Here is a 21536-nt window from a genome sequence, read left to right on the forward strand (position 1 = left end):
CCCCCCCCCCCCCCCCCCAATTCACTCATTACAATTAACCAGGCTAAGACTGTGAATTTATTTACAAGAAAAATAACAGTGTTTTTTTCTTCTTTTTTTGTTTTGTTTAAAAAAATCCTGCTGAGATCCGACGATTGCTGCGTCCATTTTGTATCAAACATCAAATCAAATACGATAAACGTGGAAATAAGATGCATTTCATAGTAGGCTACTCACAGTTGCCTGGATGCAGCAGAAAAGACTCTTTGGACTTAAGCAAGGTTTTCGCTTTTTTTTCAACATAACTAATAAATGTAGCCTATTATATAAACTCCAGTTGTGTTAATAGTGGAAAACGCTTGGTTCTAGTGACAGCATGACAAAGAAGAAAGATAAAAACACTTGTTTCTTAAGAGAGACACTCTGCCCAAGTGCAAAAAACGGCACCTATATAGCCTATTTTTGAAATAAGTTGACCATTATTTCATAAGAGAATTGTATTCAATAAATGTATTTTTGACATAATTCGATATAACCTCTATTTAACATCAATATTTTGTTTAAAAAGCTTTTTTAGGCATCTAAATTGTATGAGTATGGTTATATGGCGATGATAGGCTACGTGAAATTAACCCATTCGACACACATCACAACTATTTAAGGCTAGCGTTAGTCGAGAGCAGTCCCAAGAAAAAAACACAACATTTGCTTTACTATGGCTAAAACGCTCCGAATGCAGTTGAATAATAATTTCGTGAATATTTGGATAGAAAAAAATAAATCAGCGTGCTTTTAACAAGAGAAGACGTTGACTTTAATGTAGTCTACATTTCAACGCAAAAATCAAATGTAAGACTGGCGCCACAATGTACGAAATAGGTTGATTCACTTCTCTGAACGAAAATAAAATGATAGACTTCGAATGGTAGTAGGCTATTAAATACGATCTCTCTTAGCTAAAAAAAAAGAAGAAGTAGGTTATCAGCCAGCATTCCGCTTATTATCTTAAGCAGTAGCCTAAATGAGAGGTGAGAATTTTGTTGCGAATAGTGGTCGACCGTATTCCAAATATTTCGCCTAAAAGAATTTCGACGGACTAGGTTAAATGACAATTCTTGCTCGAGTTTGCGCTAAATTAGCAATCACGCACATACCGCTTTGTTCTGTTTTGAAATAGGCCTAATATAAATACAGAGATTTGAATATTAATGAGTGATTCGTGCCTTGCTCCATATTGGACATTTTTTGTTTAAAAAGCTTTTTTAGGCATCTAAATTGTATGAGTATGGTTATATGGCGATGATAGGCTACGTGAAATTAACCCATTCGACACACATCACAACTATTTAAGGCTAGCGTTAGTCGAGAGCAGTCCCAAGAAAAAAACACAACATTTGCTTTACTATGGCTAAAACGCTCCGAATGCAGTTGAATAATAATTTCGTGAATATTTGGATAGAAAAAAATAAATCAGCGTGCTTTTAACAAGAGAAGACGTTGACTTTAATGTAGTCTACATTTCAACGCAAAAATCAAATGTAAGACTGGCGCCACAATGTACGAAATAGGTTGATTCACTTAATACGAAAATAAAATGATAGACTTCGAATGGTAGTAGGCTATTAAATACGATCTCTCTTAGCTAAAAAAAAGAAGAAGTAGGTTATCAGCCAGCATTCCGCTTATTATCTTAAGCAGTAGCCTAACTGAGAGGTGAGAATTTTGTTGCGAATAGTGGTCGACCGTATTCTAAATATTTCGCCTAAATGAATTTCGACGGACTAGGTTAAATGACAATTCTTGCTCGAGTTTGCGCTAAATTAGCAATCACGCACATACCGCTTTGTTCTGTTTTGAAATAGGCCTAATATAAATGGTGCTAGGACCCGTAGGGTTGTGATTCTCTCGCGCGCCGAGATTGCCCTCATCGCGCGTGATGCTTGCTTCCTTCTTGCGGCCAAATTCCGGTCGCAGGATGTTGTCGATGAAGAAGTTTGTGATGCGGTGCGGGAGCTGCAGGTTCCCTGGAGCTTGCAGAAGGGGTCGTATGGCACTGTTGGACTCATCCGCCGCTCTTCGCTGCTCCGCGTCTCTTGCGCTCTGCTCATTCTCATCCATGCTGAGACACACTTTCCACTTTCCGTCCTTAACCCTTTATCGCTCTCCCGCACTCAGGCAGTCGCACCCCACTCCTCGGGCGACTCCGTCCACTTTGTTCACTTCAGGAAAATTTCAAAACTGAGCAAAAAAATCTGTCAGTGAGCTTTAGCGACAAGAAAAGGCCTTTGCGCACCGTGGTCACAAAGGAAAAACATAGTTACGCCTTCCAATCAAGGAATGTTCTCTGTTTAAGGTTGATGAACCGTAACTTGCTAGTTTGGTGCTATTTGTTTTCTGCGCAATGCAACTATCGGGACGTCAGTGGCTACTCTGAGGACAGAGAAGTGGGGCTCCTAACTGCTCCTGAAATACTTTCACTCCGGATTTCTGTTCTTATTTTTAATACGAGCCCCCAGTGACGTTACACTCCGGTATCCTAGACACGTGCCTTTGACCAATAGAATAGTCAAGAGCTAGTCACGTGGCCCTGATTCGAGCGTAACAGACAACACTCATCCTTGCACTTTTAAAGACACAGTGCTTCACCAAAATACAAATTCAGGCAGTGCCAAAAACGCAGCCTGCATACTGAACACGGTCTTCACGTTTTAATCATAGTGGTTTACTTGTAGCGTAACTATGTGTGCTGTGCATGTTTTTTGTATCATTTAACCAGATTTGGTCGTCAACTCACTCTCCGAATGCACTCACGAAACTACAGATTTTAAAATCCGATTTTTTACAAATATTTTTTTTTCTACTATTGACACTATTGAGTTCTGTTAAGTGTTCTGAGAAGGTGAAATATTTTATTGTTTTATTTATATTGCAGTTTTGCTTAATTGGAAAAATGTGTAATGTAGCCTAAAATACCATGTGTCGAACCAAAACGAGTGGAGGCAACATCGTTCCGCAATGGTGTGCTTGTGTTCCCAAGCCATAACGACCATTACTGTTTTCTTGATGTGCGATGACATTTTATGGAAGAGCAGTAGGAGAAATTCAAGTTTCTCAACATTCAGAGCAATGTTATTCAATTTGACATGATTTACATCGATAAAGATTTTGGACATTATTAGCCTATTACGTGCAGAATCATGAGTACGCACTATTTATACGCACTATACACTACACACTAAACTGAAAAAGTAAACGAAAAGGAATACACACAGAGAGTTCTTCATCTATAGACACGAACAGTCCATATTTTAATGGTAATGATGATTGGATGCTTATTTCTTTGGACAGATGCCAATGGCTCTTTAAACATAACCTAGTATTTAAAAAAAATATGAATCTGCGCATAAACGCGCCAAAAACGAAACTGTAGAACTTCTCTTTCACTCGTTCATAAGCTTTAACCAGAGCCTAGGCGCTCTGGCAACGCCTTGTATTGCAGATACGGTTACTGTCTCGCGCTCTCCAGGTACCGAGGAGCAGCAAATGCATCGCGCACATCATTGTGATTTGGATTCATTTCATTCTTTATTCTCAATCAGGCAGCCTAGAGTCGTTACGTCTATTAATCGCGCCTAATGAGTCTAAACATTGGGCTACACTGACTGTGACCTTTACAGCCTATAGCACAACGAAATCAACACTAGCGTCGACCCTCATGCCCTTAGTATAGCGTTTGTAAAGACATCACATTGTTGGAGCTGCCGGTATAGATGGTTAGCTTCTCTCAATGAAAGTGCAGTAGCTATAGCTTTTCTAACTGAAGAGGTTTCTCAAGAGGCCTTCTGTGATTGCAGTTCTCATTAGGAAGTTTCTGTGGCGAGCCAAGAGCGTGCAGTCTCTTTACAAATTGGTGCATATTATCTGCCTAACCACCTTATTTTAATGCCACTTACAAGGCTTTTTTTTGTTCTATTTTTTCATGATTTTCCAACTTTTAATAACAAAATATATATATGTTTTAATTTACAGTCCGAATATATATGCATATACATTTGCCCACATTTTAACATATTTTCATTGTGGGTTATGTTGTTTGATTGAGAACATAATTAAATTCTGTTGTTAGGGGGAATAAACTGTGGGCCAAAAATATTTTTAGTCATGTTTTTATATTGGCTACATTCATATTGATGGCCTATTGTTGCATGATTGAGATCCCCCGACAACAACCGTGTGAATGGTCCATAGCGGTACAATAGCCACCGGCCTGTTGTACAGCCTTTCTTAAGAGTGGAATGGACACGGCTCTAATCTAAGGGTCTTCAAGGATGCTTTGGCTTTAATGACAAGGGGGCATTCTTTTAGAGCGATTTTTAATCACCCGCAAGATATTCACCGTAGACTCCACGCGCGGAATGGTTGAAAGACAATAGAGCGGTTGACAGATCGCAAGCGCCGTGGCCTGCCCTCTATCACTGTCTCTCTTTTGCTACAGTCAGGGCTGAAACGCTCGCCCTGGCATAAGCGCGAATTGCATTTTACGCAATTATTTGTGTCTTGCGCGTAGAATCGATTCCTTGTCAGACATGCAAATCACAACAGTTAGGCTACATATTAGTATAGCAAAAGCCAGAACTTAGGTAATTAAAATAAAACAACAATGCATTAGATCAGTGATGTTCCATAAATGAAGCATCCCTGTCTCCTCATTTACCCTCCACTTCTCTCACTAACCAATATGAGGCGTCCCCTCCCATTACAGTTAAGAGGCTGTTATACAGCAAAAAGAAGAAGATCATCAGTAATTTATATATCTTTCTAAAGTGCATCTAGGGTAAATCTTGAATATTCAAAATGTTATGCTCTGTATATTACATCATATGATGGACTACACTATCATATGATGCCATTTCAGGCAGGCTCATGCAGTTCTTTCATATCACGTTAATTTGACGCTATAGCGGCTCTTGTTCTTCAAGGTAAACATTACATCACTGGCACCAATAGCGAAACCCTGTGCATAGGATTAAGTCCATACGTTGATGTTTTTATTTGCTTTGATATGACATCAGTCTTTCGTCTTTTGTGTTGTCTGTGACGTGTCAGCCGTGCACACGGGCATGTTCACGTGCGCATCTTGTCTATATGTTGGTCTCCAGAATCTATAGCTCACCCTGGGGGCACTTCATTTACTTATCCTTATTCATCAAAAAATTTGATGAGCTTTGCATTTCACTGCGCCGTTATGCCCACAGACAAAACAATTAGGTCTGGTTGGCAGATCTATACCTCTTCCTGAACACGTACAGAAAAAAATATATTTCCTACATAAGGCAGTATATTTCTAAATAATTCTGTTGGCTTTGCACCTAAGAAACATCCACAATTGGAGCACCGAGGAAACTATTAAGGGCACAGGGTAGGAGGTGTCAATTAGGTAGAATATCAGTCTTGTTTGTAAACCGATTCTCGCTGACAGTTTTGTTGACTGTGGTTAATCAATAACTTTGGTTCTTAGGTAATCAAAGATATTTTTCTGTGTTTACATTGTTTAAAGTAAGCTTTGGTGATATATGGGCTACTTCTGCGAAGAGTTTCATTCATGTTTTCATATTTATTTATTTAGCTATATAGGCGAAGTGCGATAATGTTTCCCTGTTTTGCGTGACAGACGAAATAACGTTCATTGCAAATTTGATGTTATCTACATTGACCAAACGGAACAATTTTCTAAATATTCATTAAAATATGATTTTAGTTATGAATAGTCTATGTAGCATTTTCTTGTTTGTAAGGAGGACTATGCAAACAATGATCACACTTGGAAGGCAAAAGTGTTTTCCAAGCATACATGTGTAAACACAAGCACAGATTTAGAGGAAATAGGCCTAACTCAAAATTCTTTGGTTTTCGGTTTTTGTTGCAATCTCCGAACAGACACACATGTCGATATGCATAGGCTACTTAAAAATAAAAAAAACCCCAAAAAAAACAATGGCTCAAACTATTGTCCCACAGGAAAATGTCAAGGTGATGTGCCGGTTGCTCTTGCAAAGACCGATGACCTGAGTGTCTACTATATTAGGCTAATAGAGGTCCCTAGGCCTATCAATATGTGATAGATATGATAGTCAGCGTATAGGGCGGAGTTTTATTTGAATCAATGTTTTGTACCAGACTGGAAGTGCCTAGTGTTTGACCCTCTGTGTGTTGTCTTTGGACTCTCTTGTGCTCCAACACACAGTATATGCCACTGGCTCAGTCACTACAATAGGTGCTGACGCGCTGACTCGATTTGTGAATGGACGCGCTGATGTGTGTGTGTGTGTGTGTGTGTGTGTGTGTGTGTGTGCGCGCGCGCGAGCCTTGGTGATCATAGAGCTTGCAGCCTGATATAAAGGATAACACCCCCCCTCAACTCTCTCTCTCTCTCACTGTCTTGCTCTCAAAGACACACAGACACTCATACTAACACGGTCAGCGATATGAGTCCTGACACCATGCAGGATCCAACCCAGCCAACCACCACTCTAGGATCTGCAATGACACGATGACAGTTATTTTCGATGTTACAAACAAATATCTTTTTTCTTCCCAGAGATTTGTAAAGCTCTTTAAATGTTACGATTGGAAGGACTCCATACCTGAGAAACGCGACTTAAGTGACCGCACCAGAAATTATTTTAGCAATACTGTCTGTAATCCACCGCCGAATATGTGGTCCAATAACAAAAAGTGAAACCAATACCTCTGTGGGTATTGGTCTAAATGCATGACTGATGCTTCTTGTTTTAAATCCAGATTCCTCCATCAAAGCCAGGGAGCTGTCGGGGTCCGGATCCTAGCAGCGTGGACACTTTGAAAACGCCAGGAGGATAGAGTTGATAGGTTTTAATGCCTTTAATTCTAAAGCGTCTGATCGTCCTGGCGTAAATAAGTCTCCTTTCAGTCGACACAGTCTCGCTGTCCCTGACCCACCGTGCATGTGGCGTCCTCCACAAACCTAATTAAGGCTCTTTAGATGGGATCAAGTTAATTGAATGCTGCTCCCATCTTGAGACCCTTTTTGGAGAAAATGGCTTCATTGACAGTCAAAGCTTTAGCCTTGTATCTCTCCAGTCATCCCACCTTTAAGATTTCAGTAAATCGAAGAGACACAACGTTTTTGCGTGCTTAGATTTTTTTTCCCCTCAACTAACGTTAAAAATCTGTGATGATGCTTAAAATATTTTTAGACGTGTAATGTTGGTTGGCTTTTCAAATGCAAGAAAGTGCCACAGGTGCATTTTCACTTTCACAAATACCAAGCATTTTCTCTCCGTGAAAACTCGCATTTAGAGTGCCTCTCAGACATGTCAGCCCAGATTATATTTCATTAACATCACGGATCAAACGCATTTTCTCAAATTGGTTTGTGACCGGGTTGTCAGTAACTTTTACGAAAGGGGGAAAAATAAATAAATAAATAAAAATGTGTCTACACTTCTAAGAATTGTTATAAATACAATTTCTTCATGTTTGATGTGGAATAATTTGCATTTAGATTAATTAACTATTTCTTTGACTCATGGAAAAAACATTTTTACAAAAAATAAAAAAGAATTTTGTTTTATTTTTGTAAATATATGTATAAGTAATATTATGCATTATGCTATCTGTATTTTATTTTGTTAAACACTGACAGGAATCCATGAATGAAGGCTATCCATGCATAAACTTCTTTCACTGTCTTTGTTCCAAGTTGTTCATTTTATGCCATTTAAATGTTGGTCTGTTGTTGTAGTCTGTGTTAGGGACAGATGTTTACTTTGTGTTATGGCCAGTTTGTTCTTACCTTCATTTTACTAAAACGAAGTTAGCATGTTTGTATAGTAATCTGAGTTTGAAGTGATTTAGTTAGAATTGGGACGAGATTAAAGAGTAGAAATTGTTTTCGTTTTTCTATTAATGACTTCAAAATTGTAGGCAACGTCCTTTAACTTAAAATAAATGTATTTTAAATTGAATTGCGTATCTTAATGTTGTAAACATTACTGAAGGTTTGATTTCTTTAAACTAACAAAAACACGCTTAATCCTTGCTGAATTCTGAATTTCTGTTCAGATTGTCTATCTATACCAATTTAACATTGTAATATGACCAGAATTCGTTAATAATATCTAGTACCATTTCATGTTCTCATTTGCAGTTCATTTGAAAAAAAAGCAACCTATTTGAATAACATTATCAATAGACTATATTTGCCGTTTCAAGAAATTATTCTCCGATTTCCTCTCATATATTTTGTAAGTTTACTTGGGAGTTTGCTAAATAACAGCTAAAATAATTATTATACGTTTTATCATGTTAATAATTTATCTTATAGTAAACGTAATCAAGTTAAAAATCAAGTTATAATTTACTTATTAAAATATACTTGCATTGTCCCTCAAAATTGGTCAAATAAACTTTGATTGCTCGGGAGATTATTCGCCCGTTTTACTAACAAATGATTTTAAAAGCACAGTGCTAGTTCTGTTGAAAAAGCTATGTGCAAAATAAATTCAAATAATTATTTTGCGAATATAGCGACTTTCTTTATTCATATGCACAGTTAATGTTGGTCCCTCTCTGAATATGAATAAATGTAAATGTATATGCACCCTTCAGGTGCTGGGACATCTTACTTGTGACAATGACTAATAAACACCACGTGGTGGCTATACACTTATAGGGTTAAGGATTTTTTTAAAACAGCATGAGAAGAGGGAGTCTTATAAATGGGTACACCTACAGAAAACAATAAGAAACAATAAGTTACATAAGACAGTGCCTGGTCCGCATTCTATGGGCTACCTGTAGCGATGTCTGAACACCCTGGGTGGGTCACAGGGCGTTATAGTTTCTTCGCGGGAGTTTAGCTGCTTTAAATTCCATTGGCACCTGTTTCGCGTGCTTGTGATTGTTTACGACCCTTGCGACAAGTGTGGCGCGTGACATGTGCACTATAATCACTTCCCTAAACACTTTTCTCACTTCCACCTCACTGTGCACTTGTTGCTTAATTCACTTTGGCGTCACTTATTTTGTGAAATAATTAGTATGTAAATACATAATAAGCACGTTACGCCTAAGTCTGTCAAGTCCCCGTGCACACAACAGCAAAAGGTCATAAATTGGCGAATCAATATGTAATAAGCAAGTATCAAAGAAAAAAAGGGGGAGCTGGTTAGGAAAAACAGATGATATGATAGGCTATAGCCTAACGTGTCACAATTTAAGTGCCATTTGTATCTAAGGTTTTTTAGTTTTTTTGGGAAATGGGCTTGGATATTCTCCTTGTGTGGCTTCACTAATCATATCTTCAGGTTCAGTAAGCAAGTGTATATATAGAGAAGAGGCTGATTCCATGTGTCGCGTACCCCACCTTTAACCTAACCCTAAGATATTTATTTTGACCCCAGCTGAGATGAGAGGACTTCCTGAAACAGGCCTTTAACCAGTTGCCAATCATGGGAAGGCATGGACCTGATATGCGGTCAAAGGTCGTGTTTCTTGCGATTACGTTTAAAGTTTTGAATGCAGAATACATTTCTACCCCAGATATTTTCAGAGTGGCTAGGGTATTTTGTATTTTGTATTTTTTTACCCCAGTGTCCCTTCCAGTGCCTCTCTGAGAAAGTTGGAGTCCTCTTTTGTGCGTCTGTACTCGACCGGAACCTGCTCCGTCCACAGCTGCTCTCCTGCTTTGTGATGGGGAATGCCTTATTTCGCCATCTTTCACACACTAATCTATTTATCTCCACTCCCCTGTTTTTGCACTTCGTATTCTTCATTCAAGTTTAAAATATTCCGGTCCATAAGCTGCCTATCCCTTTATGCTTTGACTTCACAAATTTGACATCACTTGTCAAAAAAGAATTCAAAGGAGAAATCTCTGCACAGTGTTTGGAAGAAAAATGGAACCGTTTTCGTCTAAATTCGACTTGTAATAGACGAAAATTGAATTTTCTAAATATTTAAGATTACTCAGCTGAACTAAGATGAAAGATAATGTGTGAATGAACGTGACTGCCTCTCGATAAACGTTCAATACGCACTTGAGGGAGGAAGCAAGTTATGCTCCCAATGGGTTAGAAATAAAGGCTGTGATCGCTGTTTGACTATTGTGCCCAGTCTATACCGCCTGTTTCTGCTTCCTTCTGCTGCTCGTATTAAAGGTGAACATTTAATGACGATGGGTGACAGAATATGATGGGTATTTAGGCTTACTAAATTATTTGCTAAAGGTTAGTTATTTGTATAAAGATCTATTCTTGGGTGAGTTAGAAACAGGGTTAAAAAAGAAATTAATAATCGGTGCATTGTTTAAAAAATAATGATACTTGAGATTAATTAGCCTATAATTTTGGAATTAAAACACTAGACATGAAATTGTCTTTGTTGGCTGCAAGTTATTTTTAGGTTTTACAGTTTTGAATTACAAGAAAGGAAACAACTGTATCTTTAAATTACACTGCTTTTTAAAATGGTATATATTTTACAAAATGTATTCATTTTCTTTTCATAAATGTGGCTTTTGTTGGTTACACATTTTTTAATAATCACAAAAGTGGAGTGTGAACTGTTAAGAGCTCATGCTGAGGAGGTTAAAGTCATAATTTTCTGTGTGTCCCAGGCTATACAAGCATTTGAGGGGCTGGGCTGGGACCAGAAACATATTAAAAGGGGTCCCTGCAAAATATTGAGGTCAAATGACTAAATATAAAAACTCTGGCATCAAATTGCATTCTTCATCTAAAAGTGACATGGCAGAATGCCATAAAAAAGGCCACTGACCTCAAGGTAAATGTATGTCTTTATACATGATTTTTTTTTCATGGAAAATTAAAACTATAAAATTTAAAATGAAAGCAGTGTTTTGAAGAAAACCAAATCAATTGTATTACTTCAGTCCTAACATGTAGGAAAATACGTTTATTTTATATTCCTTTCTACAGTTTGAGTAACAGCACATGCAGCTGATTTCTGAAAACATGAAATATAGTTGGAAATGTAGTGAATCTGTTCCCTATCATTTTTAAATAATAGTAGATAAAACTATTTACACAATTATTTGATACTTCTTCTATTTTTTATTTGTTTGTTTTTTGCATTTTTATCATTGTTAATTAGACATATAGTTTAAAAAAAATCCCTGAACAATAGGGTTTGCAGCACTGGCCTACTATTAGAGTGTGTCTTCATGTGCTTGATTAGGTTGTAATAGTGGCAGGCCTAACGGCAGTCAGCAGACAGTTAATCCCAGACCGTAATGCCATGTGTATTTCATTTGCACTGTAAAGGATTTGAGCGGATCAAACGCTTCATGTGTCACCACCTGATATTTACTTTTCTGACTGCAGCTATCGCAGGACTGTGAAATTCATTCCACTGCACACAAGAGAGAAGTGTGTTTGATTTTCATTTGTACAATGCCTGAAGAATATCAGTTGTAATCTTCATTATATGACACTGTTGATATAAAGTACCCCGGTAATAAACGACTGACCTAATCTCTATCTCTGTCATCACTCTTCATTCCCTTCATACACCTGCATATCACAACTAGTATATTTCTTCCAAAGAATTTTTGAGACACATTTGATATTTGTTAGACTAGGATATGAATCCTAAATTAGATCAGTTGTAGAATTCTTTTTTTTTTTTTTGAAGGAAAGGGGGTTATGCTGTTATAATTACAGCTACACCCTTGTTGATTATTGTAATAACAGAATCCTTGTCGAATACTGTGACCTTGACCCTCCTTACCGAAAAGCACTTTGCCAGCACCTTTGCTATAAGAGTTCTTGTCTTGTGATCGACCATGGAATCCATAAACCAATTAGAACAAGCAGGGCTGAATCAGACTGACTGAGGCGAATGGAAGTCCTGGTCAGTTGTGAGGGGTGAGACATGTTTAAATGCCAGACTGGCATTTGAATGGCATCGCGGGCAATTTGTACTGAAATGGTGCTCTGTTTTTTTGTTTTTTTTTGCACCCTCCTGTAGCACCGTCGCTGGCCTGTGTCCCATTAGGTCTAATTCTTCAATTCATTATCTTGCTACCCTCAAAGATTGAGTGAGACGGTGATGAGACAATGAGCGAGAGATACCGAACAAGAGAATGGAGAGAGATTGCCATTGTGGCTTAACATGCACACGTCAATCCCCAGAATCAGTGACAGTGTTGACTGAGGCAGAAATTATTTCACAGCCTGGCGGTCCAATTTAAGATCATTTTGTTGGTTGAAAAAGGTGGCGATTAATTTTGTCTGTGTTTTTATTTTGTTTTTGTCCAATTGTGCATATTTCTATACGGCTGCATTATATCTTTTCAGGTGCAAGACCTTTAAGAGGGCTTGTGTACTCTGTGTAATCTATATTTTCTTAGTGTCTCGGACTCTTTTGTCATTAACATATTCTATCTTCTCTCTCTCTTTTCTGTATCCCCCCACTCCCCTTCATCTTTCCTCCACTTCCCTGTCCTCATGTACTCCTGTGCTAGTTCAGTCAGAAGCCAAAGAAATGTCAGGGGTGAGTTCAATAAGTCTGGGTAATTGCGATTCTGTCTTCTCGTCCGTTCGACTGAATCATCTTCCATTAGAGGAGTGGTGGAGGGGGCCCTTACCCAGGGCCAAAGAGCAATCTAAATCCTCAACGCCTGTTAAAGCCTCTGCAAGTCATCTCCACACAAACACATGGAAAATCCACCAACACACACAAACATTTATTTTGCTGTTCTTTATCTTTCGCTTGTACCTTTCTTTTGTCCTATACAGAATGGTTGATGTAAACTTTTACTGAAAAGAACTTGACTTCCAGAGCAACCTGAGGTTAAGTGTCATGCTCAAGGGCAAAATAAAGTATGGTAGAAACATTTATTTTTAATGTATCGACCAAGGTTCAAATCTCAGCCCACACAACACTTTCACCGCTAGAAATTCAGTGTGGTTGAGTGCAATTCTGATGCAACTTCACACATTCTTTATGCTTTTATTTCTTTATTCAACAAGTATTGTTGAGTTTGTGTTCAGTAACCACCAGAAATGCTGAAATGTACTTTAAACATTGCTAAAAAGCTGTTTTATTTTGAGATTTCCCTCATTTTCACTTGTGCTTTGAAACATCTGGTTTTTGTATTAGATGTGAAGGGACATCTCTAAAACACAATGGCATGCTTGTCACTGTCGAAGTTTGACTAGGAACAGGCAGTGCTCATGCTACCAGGAGGGGTCCCTCTTTAATGTAACGTGGTACTGTTGAAAAATGTACAATACTGCCATCTGCTGATGTGAATTGGAACCAAATTTATGAAAGTGTCCCTTGAAGCGTCAAAATTACCCAGTATAGCTATAATACATTTCAAGTACGTGCAAGACGCAACGCAATTCTTTTTCTTCACTTTTATTGGTCAGCTTAATTTACTGTTGGTATATGAATTTGGCTAAGTATCCAGTCACACATTCTGCACCTCACTCCAAACACACAAGAGGAGCATTCTACTGATTGTATTGGATAATGTCAGACTGCATTTCAAGTATTTTTATATGCTAGCGGGAATGATGAGTGCTTAAAAGGGTAGAAAAGGGATGGGATGTATGCATTTCTTCCTATACACTTCTAGATGTATATTTAGATTCAATAAATATGCATTTTTAATAATTTCAAAAACAAAAAAATTCTAAACATAGTAGCAGCTTAGATCAGTTAACTTTAACCAAACACCTGTTATCTCAAGTTCAGGCCCCTTTGCCAAGAAATGGCATTGCATTCTATGGCACACCAGGATTCATTCTTTAAACATTAATTTTACATGCAGTTGGACAGCTCATGTTTGCTCTTGACTTTGAAGGCAAAACGATGTAGTAGGTTAAACAGTAACAGGGAATATTTTTGAATATGTATGTTTTTTTGTGTGTAAGAATATACATTCTGAAAATATAAATTAAGATGGATAAAAGAGTATCACGTATGTGCATGTATGGTCAATCCTAATTGCTGATATAAATAGACGAGGGGGTAGGAGAAGTTGTCTCAGATGACTCCGGACTTCCTCAAACCGAGGGGAAGAGAATGAGGTCAGAGACAGCAAAGGGAGAAGGATTTACTTAGGATAAAACATGTTGATGAGTTTGATGTCTGAAATCACAAATTAAGATCAGCTTTTTTTTTTTTTTTTTGTGTACGCACTAAATGTATAACTGGAAACAACATTTTATTGTACAAAGATTCTTAACTTGTACAAAGGTATAAAAACGTAAGTAATTAGATTGGCCGAAAGCAACAAAAATATCAGTCATGTTTCACATATAAAATGAATATCACATTTAATATCACAAACTACTTCTTCCTGTTGTTTAGGTTAACAATAAACCCTATGAAGAAACATTACAAATTTGTCTTGGTATTAATGAATAAAACGCATGCATTTTTTTATGCTTAGCCCACAAATTTCAAGAGTGAATCACTCAAAAGACCATTGTACAACACACAATTTTATTGAATTTCATTCATTGAACCTAAAACAGTATAAATGAAGTGGTAAAGACACAGAGGGCACACTCACTCCTAGAAACACATTATTGCATTTCTCACTCCCCTCAAAATAAAGCTTTCATTCAGTTTAACATCTCTCCTTCCCTGAAGCATGAAGGTTCAGAAAGAGCCTGTTACTCCTGAGAGCGACGTTTTATCACGGTTTTAAAACAGTCTCTCGTGTTCTTCTTCAGACATTCCCAAAATACACAACACAGCATTTTCTTAAAAGGATTTTTCCAATTTACTACTGCTAGTAAAAACACAGAACATGGTGTTTTTCCCCCAGAACAGTGGAAATGGTCATTGGTATCATTTGCAATATTATCTTTTGTGTGTGACTTCTTTTAAAAATGAGTCTGCTGTCATATTACATCTTCACATATATATGTATAAACAATGTGTTTATTGCTGGTATGTTGCTATACTGCATACGAGTCGTCTGGGGTACCTTAACATTATAAAAAGTAATAAATATGAAAGATACCAGGCTCAAAGAAACTGATTGCACTTCATTTGCCAAGACCCCCAAACCTACACACTAGCCCAGTGATTCATCTTATATTAGATATAGAAGCAGCTACAGGTGATAAGCAATACACAATGAATAAAGTACAAAGAAAAATTACTGTACTGGAGAGGAAGTGACAAAAGCACTTAATTCTATAATACAAAGGCAATCACAGATTGCAAACCTTCGAGGCCGCAGTACAAATGTTTTCTAGACGATTAGTTATCCCAAGTTTCCAACCTTTTGATTTAGAAACCTTTAAATTGACTTCTTTACACCATTTTCGTGAGTTTACATTAATACAAATAGGAGCATCCTTAATGTTTTAATTTACATTTGATTCTTATTTCAAGGTGCCACTTAATTTCTTGAAAACAAATGTTTCTAGTTTTACTTTTGGTCTGCGTTAGCAACAAAGTATGATAAAAACACAATCAATATACTACACTAACCAGTCGGCACAAATGTAATTGGCAAATCAAACCTCTCTGGTACTCAAAATAACACTCAAGGTGGTCAGTCTGTATGAGAGACTCGCAGTGCTGCGAGCGTTTTCAAAAATAAAACTACAACAAATCCTATATAGACAGTACACAGACCTCTTTGGATAGTTTAGTTATTTTGCACATTCTTAATTTTTCCCTTTGATTTCTCTTTAGGCTCTCCAGTGCAAAGTAAAACAAAATAGTGTGCACTTTTTTTCCCCTGGCCTTATCCACAGGGACCAGCACACACACACATTCGTATACACAAAGTTTCACCACTACTTTTCACTCTTTCACCTTCTGTGAAAGTGAAGCTAGTTATGATTTTGTACAGTCCAATAGCGGCACTCCAGCAACCTGGTAATAATAAGGAGACTTACGTTACCAGTACTGCAAGGAGCTGTAACGACGACAACGCTGATGGTAGTAATGAATGCCAGGGGGATTCTTTTGGCTGTTCAAAAGTGCTGTTCATGGCACACTGGGCCAACTCAGACCAACCTGCTCTTTGATTTCTTGCATCATTATAAAGAGTAAAACTAAGAGCAGAAGTTACACTTGGACAGAAACCAGGAACACCCAATATAGAGTCTCAGTTTGAAGGCCCTCTGTTTTGGCACTCTTTGAAGCTCACTTCATGACCTCTGACACCCACTTAGTCATTATGAGGCTTCTCAGTTGAGCCCTGTGGAGAAACAGATAGTCCGTTAGTAAAGAAAATGCAGTGTTTGCACATCTCGCATAACCAAACAGACAAAAAAATGGAAACAGCTTGATTTGCATTCACCCCCTAATTACATAGAATAAAGGAACAGGCATAAACTGTACCACTGTGCAAAATACCTAAACAGAATGATTAATATGCACTAAGTATTGGAAGTCAGAGCACTCAATTTACTTTCTAACTACCTAAATATGTCCCAGCACCAAATGTGTGCATTTAAAAAGGTGCTTTGGGCAATTCAAAACTGGTTTTGTCACAAAGCTGAAGCTGCTCCTGTTAAAGCCCACTTGGCCCCTCAACATTGTGGCTATAATTAGTATGCACTATATATATGACAAGCCTTGTATATGCACAAATTATACAAGGCTTGTGTGGATGCGGCGCCCTGTAAAATATGATAGCCCTTCATAGGCCAACACTCTCTCATATGCCTCACTCATGGGCAGCTGGCCAGTCTCCAAAAAGAGCAATCTCTAAGAGAACATTTAATCCTCCAAAACCAAACCGTGTATAGTGCAAACGGTTTAAATGGTAATCATAATACCGTCTTTGCCATTGTTTGAATAGTGTTAGTTACTATTAGGTGCTTAATTCTAGAGTTATATTTAGAAGATATAGCCATCTATAGACTACAAAATAGAAATTCAGACACATCAATGGTCTCTATTCAGTATATTCAGATAGATCCAGTTTGTGAGTCCACTGCATCTCTTAACTGGCCACTTCATAAAGAAAGTTGAGAAAAATACTAGCAGAGCACTAATCCCAGCTGGTCAAGCAAAATCAGCTGGTGCCAACTCGAAAACAAAAAACACCCGGGAAAACGTGTAGAATGCACCACTTGGAGCCAGTAAAGCACTTTGTTTACCATCTCTCTGACCATGAGCATGAAAAACAAGGAGCGTAATCTGCTTTCATGCCCTTATTGAGAAAGAACGAGGTTATGTCAGCAAGACAAAGAGCCACAGCTGACTGAGAAGGCTTGGAGGGGATGGCATAAACATGCCTCAGACTACAATCAGCAGCTAACTAAGATGTCCAGGCATGACGTTTCAGCCCAGCACTGGAAACCATTAACAAACTCATCACTAAAAAGGAATGCACTTGATAGAAAAGCTATTTTTCCACACATTTCAAGTCAAATTTAGGTGTGCTGTAAGAAAATTCAAAAAGTATAGTCTAGATCCCTAGTTTTCCACATAAACATCTATATTTGCAAATCGAACATATAACATCTATAAAAGTTACAGGGCAAGCGGTCTACAATTTTTTGTAGCGAACATGTGGTCCTTCATCAAATACAAAAACGAAAGCTAAATGTGTCACTGTTGCCTTTTGCTAACGTTAAAAGCTGGAATACCACTTGAATCCCAACCATGTCTGAATCAGTTTATGAAATCACAGACGTCTTATGTTAACGGCCATATCTCTAATGTTGTTTAGAAAACTAATCTCGTCTGAATACTTGCATGTTAAATTGTACACACTCAGACTGTTGTGTGTAATAATCTGGCTCCAAGTCTGATTTGTTTCCTAAAACATTTAGGCTGCCTGGTTATTTTATACATTTACACTGAGTGCTGTGAATAGCTGATGAACCATTCCAGGATATTCAGTTTCACTTTTGCTTCTGTAGGTATGCCCCATTCAAGTTTCGTTTCTGGACACAAAAGAGCTGCCTGGCCTAATGCAGAGCACTCCAGGAAACTAAAGACAATATATGAGTAATCTAACAGAGGAACTTTACTAAAATGATTCCATGGAATGTGAAAGACAGGAAAAGGGTTTGGGGAGCAGAAAATATGGGGAAAAGTTTCTTACCATAGCTAGCTGTCGGCCGATGTTTCCAACTGTCACTCCACCAGAAAAGAATATACAAGGCAGCCACGAACGTACATACAAGAAGTCTGGAGACGTATACCTGAGAAACATTCAAAGAAATGCACTGAAACAACTCACTAATAACTTCCAACAACTGTTAAGCTACGATCAGAAAATGACACATTCAGACATTTACAAGCATCTCATATCTGATGACTAAACATGTAATATAAATACAGGAGTGAGCCTGTGACTCAGCTGTCACTTGGTAATTGATGGATACATGACTGCAATGTCTCAATTTGTGTGAGTCATAACTTACTGGTAGATGCCATTGTAGACCAGCAGCTGAGCAATGAGGGTGGCTAGAAAACCAGTGGTCAGCCCTAGACCAAAGCCACTCCTGGAACGGTCAAACGTCCACCAGAGGCCCAGAGAGAGGGCAGCCAGAGTTAGTGAAAGCTGCACATTATTGGCAAAGTCGAGTTTCTGTGAGGTACTCTGACTTAAGGGAAATACGAGTTAGTTCTAAGTTAGAACTTTCCTTAGATAAATGTTAAAAAACATTTAGAGGCTGGAGTACACTACATGACTTTAGCCCATATTTTTGCACCAAAATGCAGTCTGGAGGAGTCAATGCTTGTTGGCGAAAAAGTCTTTCGATTCTGAGCAGTCAGAGTTAAAACTATTGTATGATTGGGCACAGACTCAGTTTTAAATTTAAATTTTTCTTTTATGTTTTTAAAACAAATGTTAAGAGTTATTTTCATCTATCAAGCATCTCCTAGCAATGATGTGCATTTTTCTGCATGAGTTTGAGTTTGGAACAACATCCTCAGTTGTTTGATGTATGATGCCTAATATTTTTGAAAACTATTCAGAAAGGTTGTGTGGCCTTAAAACAACACAAATCTCAAAACAGATGCTCCTCTTTCAGGCTACGGTTTCATGAGCGTGCCTGGTAAGGATACAGCACAGGCGTGATTGATGCCCACGAAAACAGCAATGCAGCGCATCACACTTGCCCACTCCCGCTTAAACTTGTGTGGTTCTCCAAGATGGTGGTCCAAGCAGGGGTACAAGAGACCAACCACAGCTGCGGAAAGAGAAGACATAAGTGCTTTAAACAACAGTAACTCTTCAAATCAGAGGGGGGGAATCACATTGATGTCTGAATCTAATTTGTATTGTTTGTTTGACTGCTTTTTAGAACACAAGCAAACAACTTTTGTTTTAGCCATTAACAGAGTAACATGAAGAGCGAAAGTTCACAAAAAGTCATTTTCTACAGTAAAAGATGTGGTATGTGTCCACTATCTGGACTGTGAGGAATGCAGGGGGAGGAGCTGTGTGTGACCAAATTATTTATTAATTTCTGCTGCACACGACTTCCGGGTTTCTCTTTTCTGCTAAGTGGCATGTTCTGCCTTCCAGCCAATGGCGTGCCTCCTCGCAGCTCACCCGTTCTGAGCGCAGCCAATGAAAGAGCAGCACCCCAAAGACTGACCCCAAATGCCCGGCTGTTTCCAGGGCAGCGCTAACCGATAGCGACAGAGCCCAATGTCAACAAAACTGCCCCCAAATCATCATATGAGGACTCTTACGTAATGCAAACACGATAACAAAAGGCACGGAGAAGGTTTTTGCCCTATCGATACAAACGAAACAATGACTCACCAGCAGCAGTGCCACAGCAGAGGGGGATCCACCAGGCCGACGAAAAAAGCGTGTCCAGCACTTCCTCTGGAAACAATGTAACATTTCTCTGGATCTGGAGTAAGTTCAGCACCAAAGCGAGAACTACTCCGACGATAAACAACACGAGCCCCCGTCGCATTAAGTTAGCGGACTGGAGGCTGTGCATAGAGCCGTATGCCTGGCGCAACACTGCGGTTATGATGGACATCATTTCTCCCGTTTTACAAACAATCCAGCCGGCGCTTGACAGCTCCTGCGTCTTTACACTGGGTGAACAGGAGCAGCTCCAACAGTGTTCCTCTAGTCTTGGCATTTGGCACTGCGAGAAGCGAAAACGTAATTATTAATGTGGACAAATGTTCAAATAATGATGTCTAAAGTCAAGCTATTATACTACAAATACTTCTAGTTAGCTCTGTAAAGCAGATCGCTCTTAGTGGAAGTGTAGGCTATTGAAACCCACCTTGATCCTTAGGCAGTGTCCTCGTCTAAACGGCAGCGCGTCGGTGCTTTTCAAAGCTATTTTGCAAAACGCTAATCTAACAGAAGATGGTTTAAGGTGTGTTGTTTGGTCACATCATCTCTTCGCGAAACGCTGCTGTCTCTTTCGTTGCACAGTACAATGGTGCCACATGCACGCTTCCTCTGCAGAAAACAAGCGCGGTCATGTCTGGTGAGTCGCGCTGGCCAATCAGAGAGCGGCGGGCCATATGACGCGAGCGCACGCCACCTCCCTCTCAGGACACGCGTTTGTTGATGTTCACTGCCGTCAGCTGTGTGTGTGTGTGAGTGTGAGTGTGTGTGTGTGTGTGTGTAAAACCTGACATTTTGTGACATTGTGGGGACCGGCCTGCGGTCCCCATGAGGGGAAAAATATTTAAAATAGTAAATAATGTTTATCTGAAAGTGTAACAATGCAAACATGTTTTCTGTAAGGGATATATTTAGGGTTAGGGGATAGAAAATATCTTTTGGTCAGTATAAACAGTATAAAAGTAATAGAAGTCTATTGAAAGTCCCCACAATTCACAGAAACTAACGTGTGCGTGTGTGTGTGTGTGTGTGTGTGTGTGTGTGTGTGTGTGTGTGTGTGTGTGTGTGTGAGTGTGTGTGGACTGACGTGATGACAAAAAGTCAAGCAAAGTTTTAAACTTCTGGATAAGGTTTAATGACGTTGCTTGGCCAAATCCTTTTCACAGAACAGTACTGCACTGATTAGAGATTTTCTTGTTTAATTTGAAGCAACAGTCACCTGTTTGCACTAAAACAAAACTGCATGATGGGGAAACTAAGTTGTAATATTTTGTAGCGGTCCGACAAGATAGCATTATGTAAATCTGAACACTATATTATTTGGGAATGAACAGGCCCTGTTGGTTTTCGTATACGTGACAGCGTGCAGTATGTGATGCATGTGTTGGACGGTGTCCATGGGACTGAAAGGAGGGAATCGGGTCATGATGCTCAGTGGGATGTTCCTTCATAGTAAATAAGCTTGTGTACTCATAGTACATTTATTGATTCAGAACAGAGCTTAGCGGTCCGACAAGATAGCATTATGTAAATCTGAACACTATATTATTTGGGAATGAACAGGCCCTGTTGGTTTTCGTATACGTGACAGCGTGCAGTATGTGATGCATGTGTTGGACGGTGTCCATGGGACTGAAAGGAGAGAATCGGGTCATGATGCTCAGTGGGATGTTCCTTCATAGTAAATAAGCTTGTGTACTCATAGTACATTTATTGATTCAGAACAGAG

The 21536-nt window shown here is 38.7% G+C and overlaps 1 protein-coding gene across 1 annotated transcript; it reads right to left on the reverse strand.

Moving 5' to 3' along the window:
- Window positions 1-14820: 14820 nt before the first annotated feature.
- insig1 (insulin induced gene 1) lies at window positions 14821-20491 on the reverse strand. The gene is made up of 6 exons (XM_016280008.1): window positions 20238-20491; window positions 19754-20093; window positions 19048-19172; window positions 18399-18565; window positions 18077-18176; window positions 14821-16216 (listed from the first exon to the last, which is right to left on the reverse strand). Exons 2-6 carry the CDS (start codon window positions 20085-20087, stop codon window positions 16187-16189), a joined length of 756 nt encoding a protein of 251 aa, XP_016135494.1. The 5' UTR covers window positions 20088-20093; window positions 20238-20491; the 3' UTR covers window positions 14821-16186.
- Between the last annotated feature and the right edge of the window lie 1045 nt (window positions 20492-21536).

This window comes from Sinocyclocheilus grahami, unplaced genomic scaffold (assembly GCF_001515645.1).
Source record: "Sinocyclocheilus grahami isolate Dianchi unplaced genomic scaffold, SAMN03320097.WGS_v1.1 scaffold136.1, whole genome shotgun sequence".
Taxonomy (NCBI): domain Eukaryota; kingdom Metazoa; phylum Chordata; class Actinopteri; order Cypriniformes; family Cyprinidae; genus Sinocyclocheilus; species Sinocyclocheilus grahami.

Bases quoted from the DNA above. Each gene is read 5' to 3' on its own strand.
- insig1 (XM_016280008.1), bottom strand. From the start codon at position 20,087: ATGCCAAGACTAGAGGAACACTGTTGGAGCTGCTCCTGTTCACCCAGT. The intron at 18,566-19,047 runs GTATCCTTACCA...AGTACCTCACAG, and splicing joins GCATCAATCACGCCTGTGCT to AAACTCGACTTTGCCAATAA. The intron at 18,177-18,398 runs GTAAGTTATGAC...AATGTTTCTCAG, and splicing joins GTCTACAATGGCATCTACCA to GTATACGTCTCCAGACTTCT.